This window comes from Protopterus annectens, chromosome 3.part0, assembly GCF_019279795.1.
Source record: "Protopterus annectens isolate FY-2018-M chromosome 3.part0, PAN1.0, whole genome shotgun sequence".
NCBI lineage: Eukaryota > Metazoa > Chordata > Ceratodontiformes > Protopteridae > Protopterus > Protopterus annectens.
Genome location: NC_056731.1, coordinates 1,933,723,205 through 1,933,749,423, shown reverse-complemented (window position 1 = coordinate 1,933,749,423; position 26,219 = coordinate 1,933,723,205). Strand labels below are relative to the sequence as shown.

The window sequence follows — 26,219 nt, the reverse complement described above, 5'->3', positions numbered from 1 at the left end:
TGTAAAACGCAGCGTGGGATGTTGTATGGTCCCATGGATGCTGTGTTTTTGGCTTTAGAGAGTGCAGCTTTTACCTGCATAGTTGTGATTACAGGGACTCTGCATTCTTCCTGTATAGATATGGACCCTTTAGAGGGTGAGAGGGGCGTAAAGTTAGCACTGAACCGGTCTGCCAGGATGTTGGCAATATCAGTTGGTTCTGTAATTTTCTTGCCTTTGTGCTGTAACTCACAGCAGATCTGGGTGTTGCCATCGAGATTCTTGACATAGCCATAGAATGCTTTGTGGTTGTCCTTGGAATTAGTGGCAATTTTGTTTTTGTAGCTAGCTTTGAAGGATCTTATAAGGGATCTCAGCTTCTTACTGAGGCTGACCAGGGAGCTCCTCCACTCATGGGATTTTACTCTCTTTTGCAACAGTTTCTTCCTTCTATTGTGCAGTTTGTTTATGGCAGGGGACCACCAGATTGGCTTCCTTTTTTTGGAGAATAGCATCTTGGTTCTGTTAGTGATAGCACGATCCATGTACTCGTGTAACTGCTTATACAGTGCATTTGTGTAGGATTCAGCAGTTGTAACTGTATTTTCCATCTGCATGGGTGTCACGAAGTTCACTACTTCTGTCTTAAGAAGCATGAAGTTGGCTTTGGAGAAATGTTTTACTGTGGTTTCCTTAATGGGGGTGTGGGGTGTGGGATGTGGATATCAAGAGTGATTAGTTTATGGTCGGATCGAACCAACGCGGAGTTGACTTCAGGTGTGGAACACCGGTCACTCATGTTGGTAATGACTAGGTCTAGGATATTGTTGCCCCTGGTGGGGGTGTGGATAAGTTATCACCCCCTCTCTACCCTTCCCTTATCAAGCCTGTAACAGACTCTAACGACCCATTTAGTATGTACTTAGCTAAGCATATGACCCAACTTGAGAGACTGTGACTCTTCCTCATTAAGACAATCAAGGGTATGTCTTTGAGCTACAGAGGTCACCTTAAACTGCTGTGCCTATTTTCTCTTTCCTACAGACTCTTGAGATTTGATCCTGGTCTAGCCTACATAACCTTTGAACTATCCAATCCTGTGAGACCTCCTGCATGTCCACAAAACTAATAATACCTCAAACACCAACTAATCAGATTGTAACTTCCACCGAAACATAACTAGAACCTGCTGGCAAGAGCGGTATATACAACAAGAAACAGGGACAGCTCGTAGGTAAACCAGGCAGGATACAGGTTTCAGAGAACAGCAGAAAAAAATCTAAAGCCTGGAAATGTAGTGATAATAGTAAAAGCACTTTTTTACAGCCAAATAAAAAAAAATCGCAAAGTTTTCAGGATCAACCCTTCATCAGTGGGGGGTCAGGGAACAAATGGGGCCAGTGGAATGCTGTGATATGGTAGTTGCAAGGGGATAGGGTCCAAAAAATTATATTAAGAGAGCTCTATAGCTGTTCTGTTTGGGGGAAAGAAATTGTTGTTATTCTTTTTAAAAGATAAAAGTGCTTGATAAAAGCTCATATAATACATGATTTATTAAATGGTACCTTACCGAAAAGCATTCTAAAGTCATTGTTTATTGGATCTGATTTCTGCCGCAGCTTTCCTTCTGGTGTGTCAGCAGTACCTTTTACTGAAGAATAGTAGTATAGGGTTTCTGTATAAAGCCAAAGTTAAACAAGCTGTAGCAAAACACACTGCTCCCAACAGGAAGTACGCAGCTAGGTGGGTGATAGCCCATCCTCACTCAGTTTCTTTAAACAACTGATCCATTATTGTCTTCTTTGTCTGGCTTTATTCTGTGGGTTACTGGATCCAGTGTTGGCCAAACCTCTAGACTTCAACTCATCAGGCTCTTCTTCCCCTATGCACAGTCCCCTGCTCCCCAGCAGATACTTTAGATCAAGTTTGCCACCATTCCATTCAGTAGCTCCATCCATGGCTATGCAAAAATGTATCCTTTTTGGTGCTTTTTGGTAATGTTTCTCTCCTACCCTTTTGATCTAGTTAGTTATAAAATAGGTTAAGTAGCTTAGCTAGGGTTAGGTATTAGGTGTTCTCTTAGAATGTTTATCTTTTTAGTGTATGCATGGTTAGCAGCGGACCTTTCCTGCCTCTTTGAGATTTTGTTGTATTGCAGTTTGGGCCCTTTTCTGGGTAGGGTAGTATTTTCTAGACTAGTGTGTATTTTAGCATAGTGTTTTATACTGTTCAGTGTGTTGTGTGTTGTGGTTTTCCTAGGATTCTTCCTTATAAATGGATAAGGGGTTCAAGAAATGTGTTGTTGGTGGGCACAAGCTAACCTTGCAAAATACACATGACAAGTGGATGTATTGCTTAGGGACTGCCCACCTCAAGTCGCCCTGTCTATTTGTAAGGGGTTCAAGTCCAGGACAATTAATGAGCGGAGGGCTAAGTTAGTTTTGATGGGGCTCATTCATGCTAGTTTTTCCTCTTCAGCACCAAAGGATGGCTACTACAAACCTATCCGTACTTCTAAGGATTCCAAAGCCTCTAGAGGTGATCATTTGAGGTCCTCCTCTAACTGAAAACCTGGACCCCCTTCTGGCACTGTCCGCCATAGGAGTGCATTTTTCTACCCATCAGTGTACCTTCTCAAGGAATCAGAAGGGGAAATGTCTCTCTTTCAGAAAATCTCAGCAACCTTCCTAGGACACTCCTCCTGTGGTCAGGGGAGATCCATAGTGGGCACCATGATGCAGGGGTGGTCTGCAAAACAACAGCTTCCACAGAGCTTTCTCTGGTGGGTCTTTTCAGTGATCCTGAAGGGTTGTCTGACTGTTATATCTGAAGGCAGTCGGGGATCACTTGGCTGTTCACCCAAAAGATTGGGATGCCATGACCTCTGAAGCGTGGGTGTTGAGTTATATCCAGCGGTTATACAGTTCCCTTTTTAAAAATTTTGAAGCTCCGTCACAAATGTCTCCTAGACATTCCATCCTGGCAGTGGTAGAGATTCAGAAGCTGCTGGCAAATTGAGTCATCCAAGAGGTCCCACCAAATCAATGAGGATCCAAAGTCTACACAAAGTTCTTATTGGTACCAAAGAACAGCAAGGTCCTCAGGCCGATTTTGGATTTGAGCAGATTGAATCCCTGTGTTAAACAAACCAAATTCCAGATGATCATGACACAGTCCATTCTCTGTCTGCTGAGGAAGAATGATTGGATGTGCTCGATAGACCTTAAGGATGCCTACCATCCTATCAAGATAGAGAGGTGCTCCAGGAGGTTTCTGCACTTCCAGCTGGGGCCTTGTCATTACCAATTCATAGCCCTGCCATCCAGTTTCACCACTACCCTCCCCCCGGGTGTTTTCCATGTGCATGGCAGTGGTTGCAGCCTAGCTCTGGCTGAAGGGATTTCAGGTCTTTTCATACCTGGATGATTAGTTCCTCACTGCGCCCACAATAGAGTCTCTGATCTTGGCCAGGAATACCTTATTCCAGGTCTGCAGCCATTTAAGCATAACTGTCAATTATCTAAAATTTGAGTCTGCAGCATGTCTAGACATTAGAATTGGGTACTGTCAACCAGATTGGCAAGCTCCCAAGCTCCAGGGTATTCACCGTTTGATCCCAGGCAGTATCTGTGCTTGCCCTTGCAAAACCTCCCCCTAATGCAATTTTGAAACTGTTGGGCCACATACCAGGTTCAGTAGGGTTGGTCCCTTTAGCAAAGTACCCCATGAGGGCTCTGCAGTGGACTCTTACAGTGCAGTGGTCCTACTTGACTCATCTAATGGACTTTCCCATCAGGTTGAAAAAGGTGTGCCAAAATCAGATTTAGTGGTGGTTACAGTCCCCCTTGGCGACAAAAATGGAGACCATTCATTCTTCTTGATCCTGTGGCCATGGCCATCATGGACTCCTCCCTTAGGTGGGGGGGGGGGGCATTTTGCATTTTGAAGGGAGAACGGTTCAAGAGTCTTGGTCTTCTGTTCTGCAGAGGCTAACATTCACACCAGTGCCCTGAAGATGAGGGCAGTCTTTCCATTGCAGGCCTTTCAAGATGTCCTCCCCAGTTGTGGGATTTCAATCCAGAAGGACAATATGCCCATTGTCTGGTATCCAAACAAGTTAGGGGAAGACACACACATACTTATCCTCTGTGTCGAGTTGCCATGAGGGTTTGGCAATGGGCAATCTGATCTCAGTGGTTTCTGGTTACAGCACATATCCTTAGGTCCAACATTCTGGCTGATAGTATGAGCAGGAATCTTGTTCTTCCTCATGAGCGGTCTCTGAATCCAAGAGTTGCAGCTCAGATATTTCAATGCTGGGGCACTCTGTGTTGTGACCTGTTTGCTTCCCCCTCCAACACCAAATGCAACAATTATTATGCCTTAGTCCCTCCTCAGGAGCAGTCACCCAGAGATGCTGTTCCATATATTTGGTCCCCGGGCCTCCTGTACACTTGTCCTCCAGTTCTGATCATCTGATTTTTTCAGAAGGCAGCCCATTGCAGAATGACAGTGATCCTCATAGGTCCCTTCTGGCCTCATCAGGTGTGATTCTCTTTTCTGTGACTTCTTGTACAGTGTTGAGCGGCACAGTGGTGCATTGGGTTAACAGTGTCATTCACAGCAAGAGGTTCTGCAGTTTGATTTTGGCTGGGGTACCTTCTGTGTGGAGTCTGCATGTTCTCCTTGCGTTTGCATGGGTTTCCTCCAGGTGCTTCGGTTTCCTACCACATTCCAAAGACATGGGTCTGGAGCATTGCTCCTTGGGCCTCTGCTGAAAATGGGCTCTGTTCCAGTTAGACTTTCCCGATAAACAAATGTTAAAAAAAAAATGTTAAATACCTTCCTTGGGTTCTGGATCCCATTCCTGGTTTCATTTCTGTTCTAGAAAGTCGGGAACCTCCCAATCTGTAGTCCCTCAAGTTAACTGCATGGATTCTCCAGTTTCCTTGATGGCCAGGAATACTAAGCTATCAGATAGTTTTGCACATATTCTTTCCTCATCCCAAAAGTATCCACTAGGTAAGTATATTTCAGTAAGTGGAAGCATTTTGAGATGTTGGCAGATCCTTTTTCCACTCCCTTAGAGTCAGTCCTAGATTTTCTTGCTGAATAGTTTAAATCAGGCTCTAGTTTATCTGCAATCAAGGTATAACTGGCAGCCATTTGTAAATTTCATTCTGTTAGGGGTAATGTTCCCTTTACTGCTCTAAAAATTTCCAAGGTGTTTCTCAAAGACATTTTTCTTCTGCGTCCTCACATTTGGGATCCTTTCCTTTCTTGGGAGTTGCCTTTCATGCCCTCCTTTTGAATATTTTTCTTCTGACCAGAAGTTATCTTGGAAACCTTGTTTCTGGTGGCTGTTACCTCAGCCAGGAGAGTATCCGAGCTACAAGCTCTAGAGTATACTCCTCCTTATCTGGTGTTTCACAAAGATAGGTTTTCATTCCATATCCACCCTTCCTTTATGCCCAAGGTAACCTCGGAGAGTAATTTGAATAGATCTATTCACCTTCCTGTATTTTTTCCTACTTTCTCAAAGAAGGGTGAATATTTGCTGCATTGCTGGAATGTGCATAGACAATTGAAATTTTACCCTAGCCAGGACAAAAAGCCTTTAGAAAATCCAGACAGCTGTTTATTTCCTTTCCCAAGTCCAGATTAGGCAGACCTGCGTCTAAAGTGATGTTCTCCAAATGGCTGTCAGACTGCATTACTTTTGCTTTTACCTTGAGAGGCAAGACTTTGCATAGTAAACCTAAGAGTCACTCTACTAGAGCTATGGCTATTTCTTTGTCCTTTTTTTTCCCAGAACTTCTTTGGATGAGGTTTGTGCAGGAGTTCCTTGGGTGGGCCATCACACCTTTGTTTCTGGATAAATAACTCAAGCAAGCGTTGACAGAGTGAGAAATAACCTTCTATGTGTAAAAAATCCAAGTAATCCGGTCTTCTGAGACAAATAATTCAGTTTATTACACAGATAAACCACGATAAGCGCTTTCACTAACTAGTAGCTTCTTCAGATCACAAACAGGAAGCACAGGAACCATGTGCTTTAAATATCTGCATGTTAATTAATCAACCAACTTTTAAAGCAGAAGCGCCATAAAACCTAAAAACTAAATATATAAACATAAAATCATCTCAAAATGCAACAGAAATAAACAATGGTGTATGCATATTACTTTTAAAAAATTAAAATAACTTCATTCCATAAGAAACAATAAAAATTGAAGTAAATATAAGAACATGTTGTGAGCAGCATATTATCAAGTACGAAAGTGTATACAGCCTAATACATAACTGCATGTGATAGTCATGTTATTAATAATACGAGGCAACTTAGAAACTATACATAGTGGATGCCATCAAAAACATGAGACCATATACAAGTCGAAAGAACTATTATCAACCAAAGTGATACTTGGTATAATAAGGTCAGTGCATAATTAACATGCAGATATTTAAAGCACATGGTTCCTGTGCTTCCTGTTTGTGATCTGAAGAAGCTACTAGTTAGTGAAAGCGCTTATCGTGGTTTATCTGTGTAATAAACTGAATTATTTGTCTCAGAAGACCGGATTACTTGGATTTTTTACACATAGAAGGTTATTTCTCACTCTGTCAACGCTTGCTTGAGTTATTTATCCATTTACTTATCTTTTTTATAAGCAAGCGTGCTGTGGCAGTAACCAGCATTTTTAATTTACCTTTCAACACCTTTGTTTCTCATTACAAGCTGAACTTTTAGTCTAGGTCCAAGGCTTCCTTTGGCTCCACCATGTTGCAGAATGTCCTTCCGTAGATCCTCCTAGGGATTTTTATGTGGCTGAGGACTCTTTTCCACAGGTTGAAGCCAAGCATAGAAGACAACATTGGATACGAAAGTTATGTACTTAACATAATAATAGATCTGTGTTGTCTGTCTCTGTCTGTCTGGTTCACCCCCCACCCACTTTTTTGTTTGTCTCATTACCTAAGATGAACGAGTGGAGGAGGTTCAGTTGCTCTCCTTTTTTTTTTTCTTTTTTTTCATTTTTTTTTTCTTTTGGGGCATCCTTTGTCGTCCTCCTTTATGCGAGAAATGTATTTTGGAGCTAGATTAAGATGGGGCAAATTCTATCTAAGGTATCAGCTCAGGAGCCAGGTATGAGTTGACATCTAGAGGATTTGGCCAGCATTTAATCTGAGTTATATCCGATAACTCACAGGTTGAGTCAAAGACAGACAACATGAATCCTTTGTTATAGTAAGTACATAACTTTAATTTTTTGGGTAGAAAATATATGCAGCATAATGTTTTCTGTGTGTTGATTGGGAACAAATGTAAAAAAGAGAGAATAGATTAAGCATATGAATTTTATTTTCCGAAATGTGTTTGTCCATTTTCTTTTATTGTATTTTGTTTGTTTTGTGCAGGTCTATCGATTGGAAGATTCATGCTGTTTATTCACACTTCAGGGTCATTCAGGAGGCATCACTGCAGTTTATATAGACCAGGTATGGGTACATCAGTGAATGTTGCTTAATGGTGGAAGTGGGTATCATTGATTCCCACTTTTTGTGTAGACTTTGTATAATATGGTGGAGCAGTGGAGAATAAATGTTTTTGTACCAGCAGTGTACCTTCACTGTCACTACTTTTTTTTGCTTTGGTCCCTCTCTGGCCACTCTGGGACAAGAGACCTGTGGTATTAAGCTAGGGACAACCACACAGGGAATGGTGCCATTATCCACAGAAGGATTTTTTTGATTAAAAGTACTATGTTCCCCTGAGTAAGCACATAGACATCCAAGGAATAGGTATGCAGTGGGCTTGATAGAATAGGTGTCACCCACTTTCACAAGTAATGTAACCCTCATACACCCAAGCAACTCATGGCAAATGCCTTTGTGTTTTTTTTTCTCTGGTTTCCACTGGGGAATGTAGCATACAGCATCCACCCCAGCTCCTTCTCCCCACAAAGCCTCGCCATTCCTCTCCCCCCACCCCATCTAGCCAGGTTCTCCATTGCCTTAGCTAATGATTTATCCCAGTGGGTATGTGGGCTGTACCCATGGCTTCATTTCTCAGCATTACAGACCTGGCTTGATGACTAAGAAAATACAGCTACTGGTAAGTGTTTTTTTTCCTGTAGGGGTGTGTGTGTGTCTGTGTGCCTGTGTGTGCGTGCGCGTGTGTGTGTGCACACGCAAATATATTTTCTTCTTATACACATTTTAAATGGTAACCCACAACAGTATGTGTATTGCACAAATACTAAGGCACATTGAAACATCCTTTGCCCATTGAACTTATATCTATATCTGTGCCAGTCACTCACCTATCTGAGAGTCTTGTTAATAAATTAATAAAATACTGAAGCTTGTATTGTGATGCCTTATTTAGGAATTTTGTGCAGTTCATATAATGAACTACCTCCCATCATATCACTCTGTTACTTCTGTTATTAGCGTACACATATTTACAGTGTTTACAATATTGTATTTTCAGCTCTTCTTTAAAGTACTTTGGTGCAAATGCTGTAATCATCATGGTATATGGTGGCTTACGTGCTGGAATGCATCCTCCCAATCACTTCTAATATGTTTGGACCATGTTGTAATAAAAAAACTTCACAAACTTTGTATTAAGCCATGGTCCCAAAAAAGTCTACATAATTCCTCATTGATGTCAGGGATAGGCTTACTGTGGATATATCCACAGAGTTTAATGGAGGCACTCTATGTGTGCACAGAGATACATCCACTAAGATCTGTGGATGCAGCTCTACCCTGTCCCTACCTTGACATCATAGTTTACAAAAGTCAACTGTCATTGGGTAGGGAAATTTTAATTTTGTGAAGGAAAACACAAGACAGAAGTAAAAGGAATGAATGCGATGGAAAGGTATCAAGGCATTGCAGGAACCATATGCCATGTTGCAAAAAGGTAACTTAGAATCCATACCATGCCTTTTAAATTTGGAGTTCTCCTGAAGATGTCAACAGCATTCATCATGTCCCTTTAATGATGTTACTAACACTACAGTGACCTAATTCTGTACTTTTAGGGCATCTACTAGCCATTTGGCTATTTTGATAGGTTCATAGTTGTGTGCTAGGCTAATGACTACTGGGGCCTTTTTTAAAGATAGCCATGCATCCCAAATCTCTGACAAGTTCTAGTGTCCTTGAAAAGTTTAAGCAGGGGCTTGGGAGATTAAACATCTACAACCAGGGGCCTGGGAGATGAACCATTTATATGATGCATGTGTCCAATAGAGACATGAGTGCCAAACCAGGGATGAATTTCCTATTCCCCACCCAGTTGCCCAACTTACACTTGAGTTGAGTTAGGGGGGAACTCTGTTCCATATGGATGTGAAGCCTGTTCCAGAGAATAGGTAGTCTGTGGGATACATACCTGTCTCTCCAGCAGGTTCTGTTTGTATCACAGGCAAGGTTTAAGTCTTTAGAACTGGTAATTTTGGTGCTGATTTTTTTTTTTTTTTTTTTTTTGCAGATGTTCATCAAGATGGGGTCTAGTAATGCCTTGTATGCTTGGTATAGATATCCCATTAACAGTCTATAGGAGACAGAATACAGGAATAGGGCTTTTATGTGGTCTGCAGAGGACATGTTAATTATGCCCTTATTCTTTTAATGAAGGACCTCTGTGGATGTTCCAGTTGTTGGATGTGCCTGGTTAGGTGCATATCAAAGGGGACATTGTACTCAATGATAGGTTTGATGAGAGCTGAATACAGTGGAATAATGACATTTTTGGACCTAGATGCCATGGATCTTTGTTGTTAAGTTGTACAACATAGAATAATTTCCTCACTACTGTAGACATATGATGGTCAAAGGCTAGATTACTGTCTACATGTGTCCCCAATCCCTTACTACTGGGTCAACTCTTATGGGTGCTCTATCAGTATGATAGTTACAAGGGTTGGATGACTTCCCAAAGGATATTAACCATTTCTTGGCATTTAGTTTTAGTCCATGGCTCTGACACCGGTTATTTGTCTGTGTCAGCCAATCCCGGAGAACATTGATAATGTTGGAAGATTCTATGACTGCTCCTTACCTGCAGTCATTTGCAAGTTTCATCACCAGTGCCCCTTGACATTGGCCTTGACTTCAGATAAGTAAATGCTAAAAGGTACCAGGACTGATCCCTGAGGGATTCCACTGGTGACTGGCCTCTTTGTAGAGGAGGACTTCCCAGTTCTAACTTCCTGAGATTTGCTAGCCATCTGACTATAAACTGGATAACATAAGAGTTTATTACCTAACCTGTGAGTTTGTCAACAATGTCCAAATGGGGTATTGTGTCAATGCCTTGGCCAAGTCAAGTAGCGAGTGTGAACCATTTTGCTCTCATCCATTGCTTTGGTCACCTTCTCAAAGAAGTCCAGCAGGTTGAGTAGGCAAGACCTGCCCTTGATGAAATCACACTGAGTCGGGTACAGTTTCTGGAGATTTCCAATGTCATTATTCTTTTTATATAAGAAACATATTTATTAAATTATTACATATTACATAAGCAGTCATAGCAGTCATACGTTTATATAAATAAAAACAAATCATATTGAAATAATTTTAGTTGCAGACCTTATGCATCAAAAACCATATTAACATAATTGTAGTTGCAAACATTATATATCAGTTATAATCTGTCCAGTTATTGCCAGTCAAACATTCTTTTAAACCTCGTTTCCCCTCTGCGTGTATCATTCCCACAGTTCCAAATTTTTCGTATGTAATTTGCTCCTACCCTTTTCGCAGGATCCCAATTCCAGTTGTTTTATCTCTGTTACTATACTCACTACTAGTAGAGTTAATTAAACTTTGATTTCCATTTGTAATAATTTCTTATTTAGCAGCCACCATAATTAGACTCAGCAAGGCCTTACTATGTGTAGGCAATTCCGATTTAGCTCAAAAAAATTATTTCCTTAGTATACCAGTTTGCTCACCCAGTATCTCTGACAGAGCAGTCTGCAGGGAATCCTTAGTCTGCCAACTCATTACACTCCCAGAAAGTATGTTCCCAGTTACCTCTTTTTCCCCATCACACCTTCAACATTTGCTGTCTACTTGGGGAATAAAAATACCTATGTAAACACTTCCAAGCAAAATTCCTAAATCTTCTAGACTTTGTTGCATATTTGGGAGACATGCATATATTCCCCAATTGTTTCTTTGTGAATTGCTTATCCAGTATCTCCTCCCAATCCTTTCATAACCTCCTCTGATTGATTCTTGTAGTTACCAAGCAATATTTTGTATGCTGTACTAATTATTCCTTTTTTAACAGCAGCTTCTATTTTAGATTCTAGTAATAACTGTGCCAGTACTGGTCTTTTGCTTAGGATCCCCCATTTCTTTATCTTTGCCTATACCTTGATAGAAAGCAATTTCTGTCCTACAGTCCAAATAAATTCTTGGTCTCTTCTCATACTATTATCTTTCCCTCTATAATTACTTGCTCCCAATACCTTGGTTACTTTACCAGTTTTCGCCAATAAATTCCAGACCCATCGTGCCTATTGTCTGCTTCCCTAATTACAGTCATCCCTATCAGCTGAATCTCCTTAATCCATTCCAGTCTTTGCTTAGACATTAAAATACTTTCTGCTACTTTATAAATATAATATTCTGCATGGTTATTGATCTGAAGTAGTTGACTTCATTCAGTCTGCACATATGGGTATACGGATCCGATTCGGATCCAAGCCGGCAAAACTTTTCAAGCATCAGCTCCAAACTCCTCCCTTACCTATATTACATCACTTCCTCCTATCTATCCCCAGATCTCGTTTGCCGCTCTAAGAGTCAGCATCGTGGTCTCTCAGCTCTAAGCAAGGTGGTAAGGTTTTTGGTCTTTTTGTGATAGTTGAGTGTGAATACCTTTCCCTTTTTTTCCTCCCTTCGCATTCGATCATCGTGTTAGTTAAAAAAAAAAAAAAAAGTTAGTTATAAGTGTTTTTTGTTTGTGATACTGGTTTCCCGCCTAGACCCAATCCCTGTTAGTATGTGTGTGTGAGTGGGCTGTTAGGGCCTTTACTGTTTCTATTATGGCTGAACAGCCTAAGGTTCTTTTTAAGAAGTGCACAGAGTGTGGTCACAAGCTCTCACCAGCCGATGGCCACACTCTGTGTTCCATGTTTAGGGGTCGTCCATCTGTCTGCATCTTGCGGCATTTGTTCAGGCTTTAACCCTAGGGCTTTGAAGGATCGCCAGGCTAAGCTTGTGGCTAAGGGTCTGCTACCTGCTTCTGCCCTAGAGTCTTCCTCGGTCTCCTCCCCAGCCAGTGACACTGTGCAGGCAGGGACTCAACCTCCCGCCAGGCCTGCTTCTTCGGAGTCGTCCCAGAGAGGTAGGGACAGAAGGGATAAGGAGAGGCACCACAAGGAGAGGGACAGGCCCAGAAAAAGATCACCAAACAGGGAGTCTTTCTCCAGCCCCTCTTCAAAGGCACCCAGGTCTCGTTCTCCTTGGCTCCACTCTCCCTGTTTCTTGCTGGAGCCATCGGAGCCGAGGCACTCCCCTCAGATCTGGCCCAGACCCGAGTTGGTCGCTTCCTCCAGGTTGACTCGGAGTGTCTCCAACCTGGATATGGACAGGCTAATGAGGAGGTTCATCCAGAACCAGATTCAGATGGGGGTCTTGCCAGGGCCCTCTCCCATTGGAGAGGGTCCTCCTTCTTCAACTATGTTCCACCCTATTGCTCCTTCCCTGATCTGACCTGACGCTTTGGGGTTCTCAGGTCCGAGACCTTTCGGAGCTGTTGGGTCAGCGCCGATGGTTCTCGTTTCCTTGATGCCGACCGTCACCTTGAGTTCCTCGGATCTGATCTCGGATCCAGGAGACTCTCGGAGCCATGGTCGGGGAGTCGGACCTGAGGGTCGAGATCTCGCTCATTCGGATCCCATCCTCGGTGCCTGGACTACCCCTCCGTTGGCTCCGGGTCCTGCTTCGGTGCCGGGGAGAGCCTCTTCCTTACGTTCTACGGAGGTGTGCTCTCCATCGGCGTTTGGGCAGTGGATAGGGTTCTCTCCCAGGGGGTGAGACCACAGCTCACCTACTCGGATCCTACACAGACCCCTCTGAATTTGGATTCTGCTCCCATTACCCTGTCTCAGGGACAGCCATGCCAAAGCAACCCCAGGTCGTTCCCCTGAGGGAACCCCTGGAGGCTTACAAATCCTTTCCAGAGAGACCCACTGGAGAGGAACCTCGTAAGCGCAAGTGTAAGAGGAGGCACTTGGACTCCCCTGAGTCCATTACCACTGATACGGACTTGGATGAAGGAGAGGGTTCCCCCTGATCACCTTCTGAGGACGTCTCGTTCAGAGACATTATTGAGATCCTCTGCCAAAGAGGAGTTTGGTCAGCCCCCAAACCCTCTGCGGATGAGTCCGTATTCCTTGAGGCCTTTGGCGCAGGCCCATCTACTTCTTGGGTCTCCCCTCCAGCGGACCCTTTGGTGGACCTCATTACCACTAGGGCAAGGAAGGATCCTTACACCGTAGAGCCTATACCCAAAAGGCCAGTCAAAATTCTTTCCCCGCCATCAGATAGGCAGGCATGGTCCAAAGGAGCCCCAGTAGACACTTTGGTGGTTGCAGCTGCCACAAAGAAGGAACTGGCACAGGAGAGTTCCTCAGTTCATCCACCAGGCAAAGAGTTCAGGTCGATGGATTGTTTCGGGAAGCGCATGTACTCGTCAGCGACATTTTCTATTTGTGCGCTGAATTACTTGGCACATGTTATCCGACTGCAGCGAGACCTTATATCGGAACTAACTGAGTCACCCCCGGAGTCTCTGTCGCAACAGGACAAGCAGTCTTTCACTGCAAAGATGACTACACTGAAATCAGTAACAAATACCTCTGTGCGTCTCCTCTGTCATGCTACGGAGGGAGCCGCTAGAGCTGCTGGTACAGGCATTGCCTTGAGGCGTCACACCTGGATCCGGCTGTGTCAATTTGCGGACCCCTTTAAGGCGTCTTTCATCACCGCCCCTTTTGATGGATCATCCTTTTTTGGGAAGACTGTACGTGACACACTAACCCAGAGTGAGAAGGATGGAAAGACTTTGTCAGCCATTGGAATCCGCTTCTCTAACCCCCAGAGGTCCTATTCCAGGAAGCAAAAGGGGAAAAAGAAGATGTGGTTCTGGAAATCACCATCCTTTCGTGACACTCAGGAATATTCGTCCCCCGGAGGCAGAAGGGGACAACACTGACACGGTCCCAAAAACTTCGGGTCTAGGAAACCTTTTTCCGAAAGACCCGCACAGCAACCCTGAGGGGTTGCCCGGCTGCTCTACTCTGGAGGCAGTCGGGGGAAGATTTTCCTTACATCCAGCGGCATGGGAGTTCATTACTGCAGACCGCTGCATCATATCCAGAGGATATTCTGTCCCCTTCATTTCATGTCCCATAACTCCATCACGCCTTCCAGATGTTCCACCCGCTCACAGGGAGGCTGCAGCATTAGAGGTTTACGAAGCTGCTACAAAAACGAGCCATCGAGCCGGTCCCCCCAGATCCATCCGGATCAGGCATCTACTCCAGGTTCTTTTTAGTGCCATAGAAGACGGGGGACCTCAGGCCCATTCTGGACCTGTCTATCCTCAACCTGTCGGTAGAGAAACAAAAATTCCGGATGGTCACTCTACAGTTCATTCTACCATTTCTGAGAGAATGCAACTGGATGTGCTCGTTAGATGCTCGTTAGACCTCCAGGACGCTTACTATCACAGCAAGGTCCACAGGAGCTCCAGGAGGTTTCTACGCTTCCGGCTAGGGGCCAGTCACTTTCAATTCAGAGCCCTACCCTTTGGTCTCACCACAGCCCCCAGGGTGTTCATCAAGGTTATGGCGGTCATAGCCGCTCACCTGAGACTTCAGGGCATTCAGGTATTCCCCTACCTAGATGACTGGCTCTTCACTGCATCCACCAAACGTCTCTTGTGTCAGGCCCTACACTACTTCCTCGGTCTGGCTCACAAGTTGGGCATCACGATCAATATCAACAAGTCCCACCTGGCTCCGGTTCAGATCATAGACTTCATCGGGGCACGGTTGGATTCAATTCAGTCAAAGATTTTTCTCACCCTGGAAAGGATAGAAAATCTCAGACTCCATGTATCGGCTATCTTGGATCACTCGGTAGTCACAGCAGCCGATGTTCTCAGGGCCCTGGGTTCGATGGCAACCGCAATCTCTGTCTTCCCTCTTGCACGTCTTCATATGAGAGTCCTACAGTGGAATCTAGCAGTTCAATGGTCCTGGCTAGACCTTCCAATGGATTTCCACATCCGAATCAATCGGACATGCAGAACGTCACTCCGGTGGTGGCTTCATTCAGCGGACATTTTCGCGGGGCACAGCTTTCTAGCACCTCCGGCTCAAGCCACAGTGACCACGGACGCTTCCCAGCTCGGGTGGGGGGGCACTTCCTGGGAAGGACGGTCCAGGGCACGTGGTCCCCTCCAGAGACCAAGCTACACATCAGTGTCCTGAAGATGAGGGCAGTGCTTTTAGCGTTGAGAGCCTTCCACCCTGTCCTACCTCCGCGGACAGTAGTCATTCAGTCAGACAACATGTCTGTAGTCAGGTATATAAACAAACAGGGAGGGACCTGATCCTTACCCCTTTGTCGCAAGGCCATGAGGGTTTGGGAGTGGGCCATATCCACCAGCCGGTTTCTCATAGCAACGCACATCCCGGGACGCTCCAACATTCTAGCGGACAGTCTCAGCAGGGCAATTCTTCTGCCTTACTAGTGGTCTGTGAAACAGTCAGTGGCGGAGAAGATCTTCCGTGTGTGGGGTCAACCTTGCTGCGATCTCTTCGCATCTCCTTCCAACGCAAAGTGCAGCAACTTCTTCGCTCTGTTCCCCCCTCCAGGGATGTCCCCAGGGATGCTCTAGTCCATGCTTGGCCTCCCGGGCTACAGTATGCTTATCCCCCGTTACCTCTTATTCCCAAGTTCCTTCAGAGAGCTTGCCGGCTGCAGGGCAAAGTCATTCTCATAGCTCCCTTCTGGCAGCGTCAAGTGTGGCTTCCCTTCCTATGGTCTCACCTGTTGGCTCCTCCATGGACTCTAGGTCCATGCCCGGGTCTGATTTCTCACCCGTCGGGCTTGCCCCTGCCCAACCTGGACAGTCTCAAGCTGACTGCATGGCTGCTCCAGTTCCCATGATCATCAGGACTCCCGGACTTTCGTCCCCTGTTAAGAATATTCTGGTAGCTTCTCTTAAAGCCTCCACTAGGAAACTCTACAATAGCAAGTGGAGATGTTTTTGTGTTTGGGCCTTTCAGCGTAATCTGAACCCGTTTACAGCCCCTGTTCCGGTCATTCTGGATTTTCTGGCCGATCATTTTCGAGCAGGCGCAAGTGCTTCTACCATCAAGGTTCAGTTGTCTGCCATCTCTAATTTTCATGTGGGTGTAAATAAGGTTGCGCTGGCTTCTGCCAAATTGTGTAAAGCTTTCCTGAAGGGCATTTTTTTATTGCGACCACCAGTTAAAGAAACGGTGCCCCCCTGGGATCTGACTTTAGTCCTTCAGGCTTTGACCTCTCCCCCCTTTGAGCCAGCCGGTTCAGTTCCAGTGAAGTTTTTGTTGTGGAAGACAACCTTCTTGGTCGCCATCACATCAGCCAAGAGAGTTTCTGAGTTGCAGGCCTTATCCTCCTTGCCCCCCTATTTGGTTTTCCACAAGGATAGGGTTTCGCTGCGTACGAACCCTTCCTTTCTTCCCAAGGTGTCCTTCGCAGCCAATATTAATCAATCTATAAATTTGCCAGTCTTCTTCCCAAATTTCCAAAATAGAGGTGAACGTAAGCTTCATTTATTGGATGTCCATAGACAGCTTCGTTTTTACCTCCATAGGACTAAACCCTTCCGGAAGTCGGATCAATTGTTTGTCTCTTTTTCAAAACCATTTTTGGGCAAAGCGGTTTCGAAAATGTCCTTAGCAAGGTGGATCACTCTCTGTATTGCACAGGTTTATAAAGACAAAGGTTTATTTCCTCCTGGTGTATTGAAGGCTCATTCCACTAGAGCAATGGCCACTTCTGCAGCTTTCTGGTCAAGAGTTCCGTTAGACGATATCTGTGCAACAGCAACTTGGGCCAGTTCGCACACATTCATCTCTCATTATAAATTGGATCTCATTTCTAGAGGGAGAGCATCCTTTGGCTCTGCGGTGCTCAGAAGTATCCTTCCATAAGGGCCTCCCAGGAATAATAGTAGCTGGGGACTCTGTCCCATATGTGCAGAATGAATGAAGTCAACTACTTCAGATAAAGAAGTTATGTTCTTACCATAACGTTCCCTCTGAGTAGTAGACTTCATTCTTCTGGACCTTCCCTCCCTCCATCCCCCTCACTCTTCAGGTTTTTCCTGTTTAGGATTGTGGTTATGTTGCCACTTAGTGTCAGCAAACTTGATCTGGGGATAGATAGGAGGAAGTGATGTAATATAGGTAAGGGAGGAGCTTTGGAGCTCGGAGCTGATGCTTGAAAAGTTTTGCCGGCTCGGATCCGAATCGGATCCGTATATCCATATGTGCAGAAGAATGAAGTCTACTACTCAGATGGAACGTTATGGTAAGAACATAACTTATTTTTCTCTTCAAGGATCTTCATCTGAAATCCTTGTCTGTCCTCATTTCTTGAGCCCCCACCTCTCATTTCATCGTCATAATTTTCCACTTTAAATTATAGGTTTCTGCTTGTAGTATGTATAGGAGCCTTAACTGTGTAGCTCTGAAATACCCCTTCAAATCAGGTAATCCCAAACCGCTTTGTTCAATTGGAAGAATCACTTCTCTCACTTGACTCTTGCTGTCTTCCCCTCCCAGATAAAATCCTTCAGCTTTTTATTAATTGTTATCCACAGCTTCTCCTCTGGTTGATAAAAATATGCCTGACCTGTGTATAAAACTATAGGGTCTAAAAACATTTTAACTCCTTGTATCTTGCTCTCCATATCCATATAACACAGCTTCCATTTTCTCAGTTGTTGTATTATCTTTTGTTTAGTCTCTTTCTTGTGCCATTACTGATAATTTCCATGATGATTCTTTCCATGGCTTTGCATATGAGACTAGTGAGACATATGGGTCTGTAGCTGGCCTGCCTTTATGCAGAGGGATGACTGTTGCTGTTCTCAATTCGTGAGGCACAAAGCTTTTTTGGAGGCTACCATTAAGTTGTGATTCCAGGGAGCCTGATAGGTCATGTTTCTTGCTCTTTAGAAGTGAGCATGAGATGTTGTGTAGGCCCATTGATGCAGTGTTCTTGGCCTTACAGAGGGCCATGGGGATCACTCCAGTGGCTCTACTTGACAGAGGCAATGGGAACTAAGGTCGGGTGGCACGATGCCAAAGTAAAGGCAGCCCCCATATATGCAGATCTATTTATGGCGTACCTTGAAGAGTGCATAATATACAACCCACTGCATAACACATACATGGTTGAAATGGATATCTGGCGTAGATATCTCGATGACTGTTGGATGGTGTGGCGTGCGGATTCTGCGTACTTGCAGGAATTTGTGGAATATTTGAATAGTAACATTTGGGGTATAGTATTTACTATTACATATGATCTCAATACTATTGATTTTTTGGATGTTACAGTGTATAGGAATAATGACCATACTTTGAGTACTAAAACATACAGGAAATATCCACAATATAACACCTTATTGCATGCATCTAGTATGTATCCACGCCACACCATCCGCAACATAACAAATTCTCAATTTTTGAGAATTAAACGTATTTGTTCATCCCAGACAGACCTTGGGATAGCGAAACAGGATCTACAAAACAGATTTCTAGATAGAGGTTATCACCAATCAGATATAATATCAGCTAGTATGTGGTCTGACAACCAAGATAGAAGCAAATTATTGGAATATAAGAAACGTCAACCGTTAGGTGTAGAGTCTTCATTAAGGTTTGTCACCACATTTGATAGGAATCACAATGTGATTAGAAACATTCTTGATTCTAACTGGAATATATCACTAGCAAATGATCATTTAAGAAATATCTTGGGCCCGAAATGCCAATTTTCATATAGACGGGGCAAGAATTTAAGAGCCATGTTTTCACACTATAAACACAAGGAAAGTGGAGGTGCTATTCACAAACAGTTGACAATATCTGGGGATGAACTTGTGGGAACATTTCCATGTGGTCATTGTGCATCTTGTAATCAAGTTAGTAAACTGAAACAGTTTACCAGTACCAATACAAGCAGGGTCTATGATATTAGAGTTTTTGGTAACTGCAGCAGTACCTGGATTATTTATTTGGCAAAGTGTCAATGCTCAGCATTTTATATCGGACAAACATCACGATCACTCAGAATTAGGATGGGTGAACATAAAAGTGACATAAAAAATAAAAAGGAAACCAATGCTTTGTACAGACACACACTTAAACATCATAATGCCAAGTTTATGTTTATAATCATAGACAAAATAACGGGAGACATAAGTAACCAACAAGGGTGGCACAGTATCTTGAACCACAAAGAAACTATTGGATTATTCATCTTGGTGCCTTATTTCCCCCTGGGTTGAATGATCACTTATAAACTCAAAATTATCTGATACATAAAATATGATGGTTTGAACATAGCATATGTGTTAACATTGAAATAGACATGAACTTGATAATGTTTTTCATGTTCATGAGACACAATATTCGTTTGGTTTTATAACCATTGGATCAGATATATTCAAATTATGTTCATGGTATATATCATTGTGATTAGATAATGTCTTTAAATCATGGATCTGGTAAAGAAATGGGCCATATACAGGCAAGTTATTGTCTTTGTGACTAGTTGTTTTTTATATTTTATTGTATTATCCATAGTAACATATGGCAATTTTGAATATTCAAAACTATACTGGTCTATATAAGTGGTAATTGGTTTTCAGTCTCTTTTACAACAGTTTGTTTAGATAGCTGTTTATGTGTACATTTAACAAGTGTATAAGTTAGTACATTATTCACAGGGATCTTTTTTATGTTCATTGTTTTATGTTGTTCATTTATCTTATGGTTAGAATATATATGTTATTATTTTTGACTGTAATATTCAGATGGTGATGACACTCGTTTCATTATTAAGGGAAACCGGCCTTAGGGTTGGACCATACCATATTACTATTGGTTGATGGTATCTATAAATAGTAATGAGATTTTCAGGATGTCTAATGCTTTTTCACTGATGAAGGCTACATAGCCGAAACCGGTTTGATTTGTTATATGCCTTATTGACATCCAGTCTTTAATAAAAGTATTTATAAGCTGCACATGCTGGCCTCTGGTGTTTTATGAGGTTATGGTTTGGCCGAGCATACTCAACTTGCGAAGCATTTGGTTTTTCTACGATGCCAAAGTAAGCCTATGGGCTAGGCTTGTAAAGGCTCCAAGGCCATTAGCCTAGTACACACCTATGAACCTATTAATGGTCCTGTTCTATAGTGATAGTGTGGGGGGGAATTGTATTTGATGGCATTTCCAAAGGAGAGGCTTGGGAAAAGGGAGGGGTAAAGTTAAAGATTAATTTGTCTTCAGTAAGTTTGCTATATCTTCTGACTTACTGTAGGTGGTTCCATTAACAGTGAGCTCTTCACACAATTGTGTATTGCCATTGATATTGCAGACATAGCTATATAATGATTTGTGGTTGTTCTTGGCCTAGGAGGCCACATTTTCCCCCACGTCTGGCTTTGGTAAACTTTGTGTCCTTTAATTTTTTTTGTTTAGTTTGTTGAGAGCATGCTGGGTGCTACACCTCCTAATTTTTGATAGGATTTTCTTCTTTCTGTTGAACAGACTATTGATGCTGTGTTTCCACAAGGGTAACTTTTTTCTTTTAGTTGGTTTTGTACTTATTCCTGGTGCGTACAGCTGCCTCTATGCTGCTATTAGCATGTTTGTGTAGGGTTTCTGTGAACAGCTCCACGTAGGCAGCAGTGTTCTCAGGATTTGGGGGGGGGGGTCTTGAAATTTGGTCTGGTTATCACTTAATATGAAAATGTTAGTCTTGGAGTAGTTCTGAACATTCCAGGATTAGCTGGGTTTCTGGGTTTTATTTTTACTTCAAAGGAAACTATTTTGTATTCTGACCTTACCAGAGAGGACATTAAACTAAAAGTGTACAGTGTTCTTCCATATTAGTGAGGACCACATCCAGTATGTTTGCACCCCTGGTTGGTGTAGTAACAATCAGGTCCAGGGCATTTGTGTTTACAAAATCCCAGGAGTATCTGTACCTACACATATTTGGTTTTCTGTATAATTCTCTGTTAATAGTGGGGTAATTAAAATTGCCCATAAATGTGGCATTAGGTTGGGTGATGAGTGTTTTCAGTACTATTAAATACTTATGGGTCTCCTTGGTCATAGAGGGAAACCAGTAGCTCGCAAGGAGGTGTTATGGGATTTTGCCCTTGGTGGTTTGAACTTGAAGAACCTCAGGTACATCATCCTGTTTGACCAGCCTTGAGGTATATTTATTTTTGATGTTAATCAAAATACGTCCACCTTTAGTCCCTGTTTGTGTAGTAAGTAGCTGGTCTAAATGTGTGGAAGGCATTATAGTCTTGCACTGCTGGGAGGTGCCTTTGTGGTTTTAAACCATGTCTGAATGACTGTATAGACATCAGTGTTTTCTTGGTTTTGATTTACTGTGTCAAAGTATTTTCAGCATGACATTGCTTAAAAAAGGCACTGTGGGGGTGGACAACATGTTAGCAAATGTTCAAAAGGCCTAGAGGGGAGAGATGAAGACCATCCCTGGCAAAGCAGTGTGGTTTGCTGACCATCTTCTTCCATGCTGATAAACAGTGCACCACTCTTACAATGTCATCAGAAACTAAGCCATTTATTAAAAGGTCAGTTATCTGTTCATGTTGTGGTATTATCCTTAGAGAAAGTGGAATGCTGCTCAGTGATAGACTTATATCAGCCTGGGACACACATTCCAAGAGCTCCATGATGCCTCATATAGTTTGGAACAGTATGTCTTGGGTCATTTACACCCAGATATACCTTGACTGAGTCATACTGGTACTTGTGGTCCAGTAACCTGAGTGGGTGCATAATGTGGCAGATCCTGTCCCCTGATGACCAGCTGACAGTAGTGAGTATCTCCTTACTCAGCTTAGTGAGAGGGACATTAGTGTGCATCTCACAGTGGAGTCTTCAGTGACCAGAATGTTGGGTTGTGTGGTGGCTTGCATTATGAGCTTAGAAATACAGGCTCTGTGTATCGATTGATACAGCGTGTGTTTTGAAATGTGGTGTTTCTGAGAGTTTTTGTTATGTGTGCTTCCATCTAGGAGATTTTTGGGGTTTAAAAGGGCTACATTTAAGTGCCTCAGCATATATGGACCTGTGTCTCTTCGTACTGTGTGTGATGGGTGCAGTATGTGTATTACTGACAACCTGATTGACATAATGAGTGCTTTTATGTGAGAGCTTTGCCTCCAATGACATTGTGTAAATACATCTGTCACATAACCTTATCAGTTTTTTTGAGAATTAGCTGGTTGTCAGTAAACATGAGGAGATTTCTACATTGCCTCAAAATGCCCATATCCACCAAGCTGGTAACAGAGATATTGGGAAAGTTCATATGTATGGCTGTAGGCCATCTTTTATCGATTAGAAGGTTGCAGTGAGAATATAAAGTAAAGTCAGGAGTATTTGGTTTACAACTCTGAGGTAGTGTTTGTCACTGCAAACTGGTTACCCTGTGTGCAACTTGATGTTGGTGAAATTTCAAGGATGCTTTTACTGGAAAAATGTCAACACAAGGTCTATCCAGGGCATTGCCAGTCAAGCAGTACTTAGTGAAAAGAAAAAAAGAAATAATTAGCTTTGTTAAGAGTGATAAGTAGTGGGGATTCCCTTAATTGGCTACTGTCTAGCTACTAGTAGTGCAGGTCTCACCACATTTTCACACTGATGGGGTACAGTACTCCTTTGCTTTTTCTGTCAGCAAAAGTAAAACAGTAACACTAATCCAAAGATGGGAAGTAAACCGTAGGCACTTTGGTGATCAACAGTCTTGTCCCACATGATGCAGTGGTCTATAGGCTTGTTGTATTCTTGGTGGATTATGTCAGTGTGTATTTATATTCCACCTAAAACTGCTATTATAGAGCTTTAAAAAATTGGGAAAAAATCAGCTGTTAGCAGGGAAAATTACTTATAGGTGGGACCTGAAATTTGATTTGCGACAGTGAATATGTATCCGTGAGCCTAGAAGTGAAAATACAACAAAACGGGGTAGATTTCTGAAGAAATTTCCTGTCTGGTGATTTCTGAAGAAATTTATGAAAATGTTTGGTATGAAAGATGTGAATTCAGTAGTAGGAACTCTGAGAGAATTTATATATTATTTCCCAAGGTACAGTAACTGGGCTAGGCTAGATAGAAATTGTATTTCACATGAGCATGTGCATTTAATTGAAAACATTTTACACTCGTCCAGTAACTGTTTCAGGTCATGCACCAGTAATTACGAAGATAAAAACACAGGGTAATGAAGTAAGGATGAGACACTGGCCTTTCCTCACATACCTGTTAAAAAGAGAAGAATTTAAAGAATGTATAGTAGAAACTATTTGGGTGTTGTTAGGGAAGAAGTATTCCAGAAATTATAACTTCTGAGTGGGATAAAAGTGAAGTTTAAAAATGAGGGTAGAAATTAATTAAAAAGAGCTGTGGTTAAGAAGTAACAAGAATTATTTAGAGAAGGTGACAAAGGTCAAAGTATTACAGAATAAGGGGTATCTCACAGAACAACAAGATGGGCAATTGCAGAGTGATAAAGAGAAAATAAGGGAGTACCTGAATAATATGCATGAGTTTATAAAAAGTGCTGTTTAACTCCAGACCACAGAAGCTTTCCGCACAAAGATTTCGGCTACAGAAACTAGAAGGCGTTGTTGCCAAACTTAGGACAAGAAAAATATCCAGATATCCTATACAGGTAATTAGAGATATTTTGGACATTTTATGGAAATTTGTATAAAGCAGAGAAGTAGGGAAATCAAGAAAAAGCACAAATTTAAATATTTATGGAAGACTTAAATATGCCAAGGCTGGGGTAGATAAGTCTTAACAATTAGCAGTTAAGATAGGGAGGAGATGAAATAAAAATGGTGTTGTATAAACAATCTGCAGGAAAGTCTCCAGGAATATTTGATATTCCTGTAGAAGATTAGAAGCTAGGAGGGAAGAAAGTGACAAAAGATTAACAGTATTTTCGTAGGATCATAGGAGGTTACTAGGCTATTGGCCCTTATAAGCCTAGCCAAGAGTTTAGCCCATGTTTAGACCAGTCAGCACCCAAAGTCCCTGTTCAGCAGGGACACAGGTGGAATCCCAGGGGTATATTTTCTGTTTCCCATCCAGTTTGCACTTAAAAAGAGATGATGAGTTACTCTGCTTGACATGGAGAGGGAGTCTATTCCACAGATGGGGGAGTCTCTGGGACACAAATCTGTCCCGCCTCAAGTCCTATTGATATCAGAGACAAGGTTGACGTTGTGCGTACAGGTTGCTCGAGTGGAGCTTGACTTGTGGATATGCAGCAGTCCGATCAAGGCGGAGTCTGAGATTGGTTTGTATGCCAGACAGTGGTCACCTCTGAGGAGTTTGTATGAAACCGAGTACAGGGATAGGGCTTTTAGCCTATTTGCGTAGGGTAGATGTTTGAGGCCCTGGATTTTCCTGGTGAGGAATCTCTGTGGTCTTTCCAGCTGCTGCATGTGCTTTGTGAGGTATATGCCGAACAGTGCGTTGTACTCAATAATTGGCCTTATAAGGGAATAATACAGGGATGTTATGACCTTTTTGTCACTGGATGAGATACCCTTACTTATGAGGTGGAGCATGTAGAAAGCTTTCCATACAACAGAAGCAACATGGTGGTCAAGTCAGGTTGCTATCAACCTGGGTGCCCAAATCCCTCACTACTGATTGTGTACTTAGGATGTTGTTATCAATGTGATAATATGTGGAGACTTCACTCTCCCCAAAGGGGATGATGATGCATTTTTTGGCATTCAGCTTGAGGCTATGTTTCTGGCACCAGTCATTTGTTTGGGTGAGACCCTCTTGGAGGACATCCACATCACTTGGGGAATTGATGACTGCGCCCATCTTGCAGTCATCTGCAGACTTGGTCAGCCATAGCCCACTAGTTTTTGCCTGCACCTCAGAGAATTATATCCCGAATAACAGAGGCCCCCACGACCAATCTGTGGGTTACGCCATTCGTTACGGGTCTACTGCTTGAGATGGCTTCCCCTATTTTGATTGTGGGTTCTATCAGTGAGCCAGTTTGCTACCCATCTGGTAACATATGGATTGATGCTTAGTTGAGAGAGTTTATCTACTATGCCCGAGTGGGAAATAGTTTTGAAGGCTTTGGCCAGGTCAAGGTAGCCACTGTGCACTGTCTTCCCCTTATCCATGGCTTTGGTGACTGTCTCAAAGAAGTAAACCAGATTTAACAGACATGACCTCCCCTTAACAAAGCCAAACTGTGTGGGGTCGAGTGTTTGGAGGTTGCCAATGTCTCTGTTAATGAGGTCCATGATAATCCGTTCCATGGCCTTGCAAATCAGACTAGTTAGGCTGATGGGTCTGTAATTTCCTGGATGTGTGGACACTCCACCTTTGTGTATAGGGATGACAGTGGCCCACTCAGCTGGGACAAAGCCGGTACTCAGGCTTTGGTTGAATAGGGTGCCTAATAGGTTCATAGGTAGGTACTAAGCTTTCGGCCCAAGGGCCTACGTAAGCCTAGCCAATAAGGATGTTCTTCGTGTTTCACTGTTGCAGTCATTACATTTGGGTAATCCTGCTGGCAGGTTGCCCTCAGCCGGCCTGAATTCCAAAGTCTTGGGTCCTGCGTCGGCCGCTGTCGCCACTTCCCTGACATCAGGTCGTCAGGGGTATAAAAGAAGCGGCCGATGTCATTTTCGTTAGTCTTTCTTGCCGCACGGTGCCCGAAGCAGAAGCAGTTCGCAAGTGCCGGTCGGCAGACTCCTGAAATTTTCGATTTTGAGTTTCAGAACCAAAGTCTTCAATAAAGCTAAGTACCCCGTTGGGGAAATTTTTTTCTTGCTCCAGACCGATGTCAGAAAAAGTTAATAATTGTATTACTTGTGGAAAGCAAATACCTCA

At 43.0% G+C, this 26,219-nt stretch overlaps 1 protein-coding gene across 2 annotated transcripts in view; it reads left to right on the top strand.

Annotated features, from left to right (window-relative positions):
- LOC122797194 (SREBF chaperone) overlaps window positions 1-26,219 on the top strand; it is a 2,019,897-nt gene that overhangs the window by 1,886,959 nt on the left and 106,719 nt on the right. For both annotated transcript variants that reach the window (XM_044066018.1, XM_044066017.1), the window contains exon 21: window positions 7,399-7,479. In XM_044066018.1, the coding sequence (XP_043921953.1) occupies window positions 7,399-7,479 (81 nt within the window). The remainder of the gene's footprint in view (window positions 1-7,398; window positions 7,480-26,219) is intronic.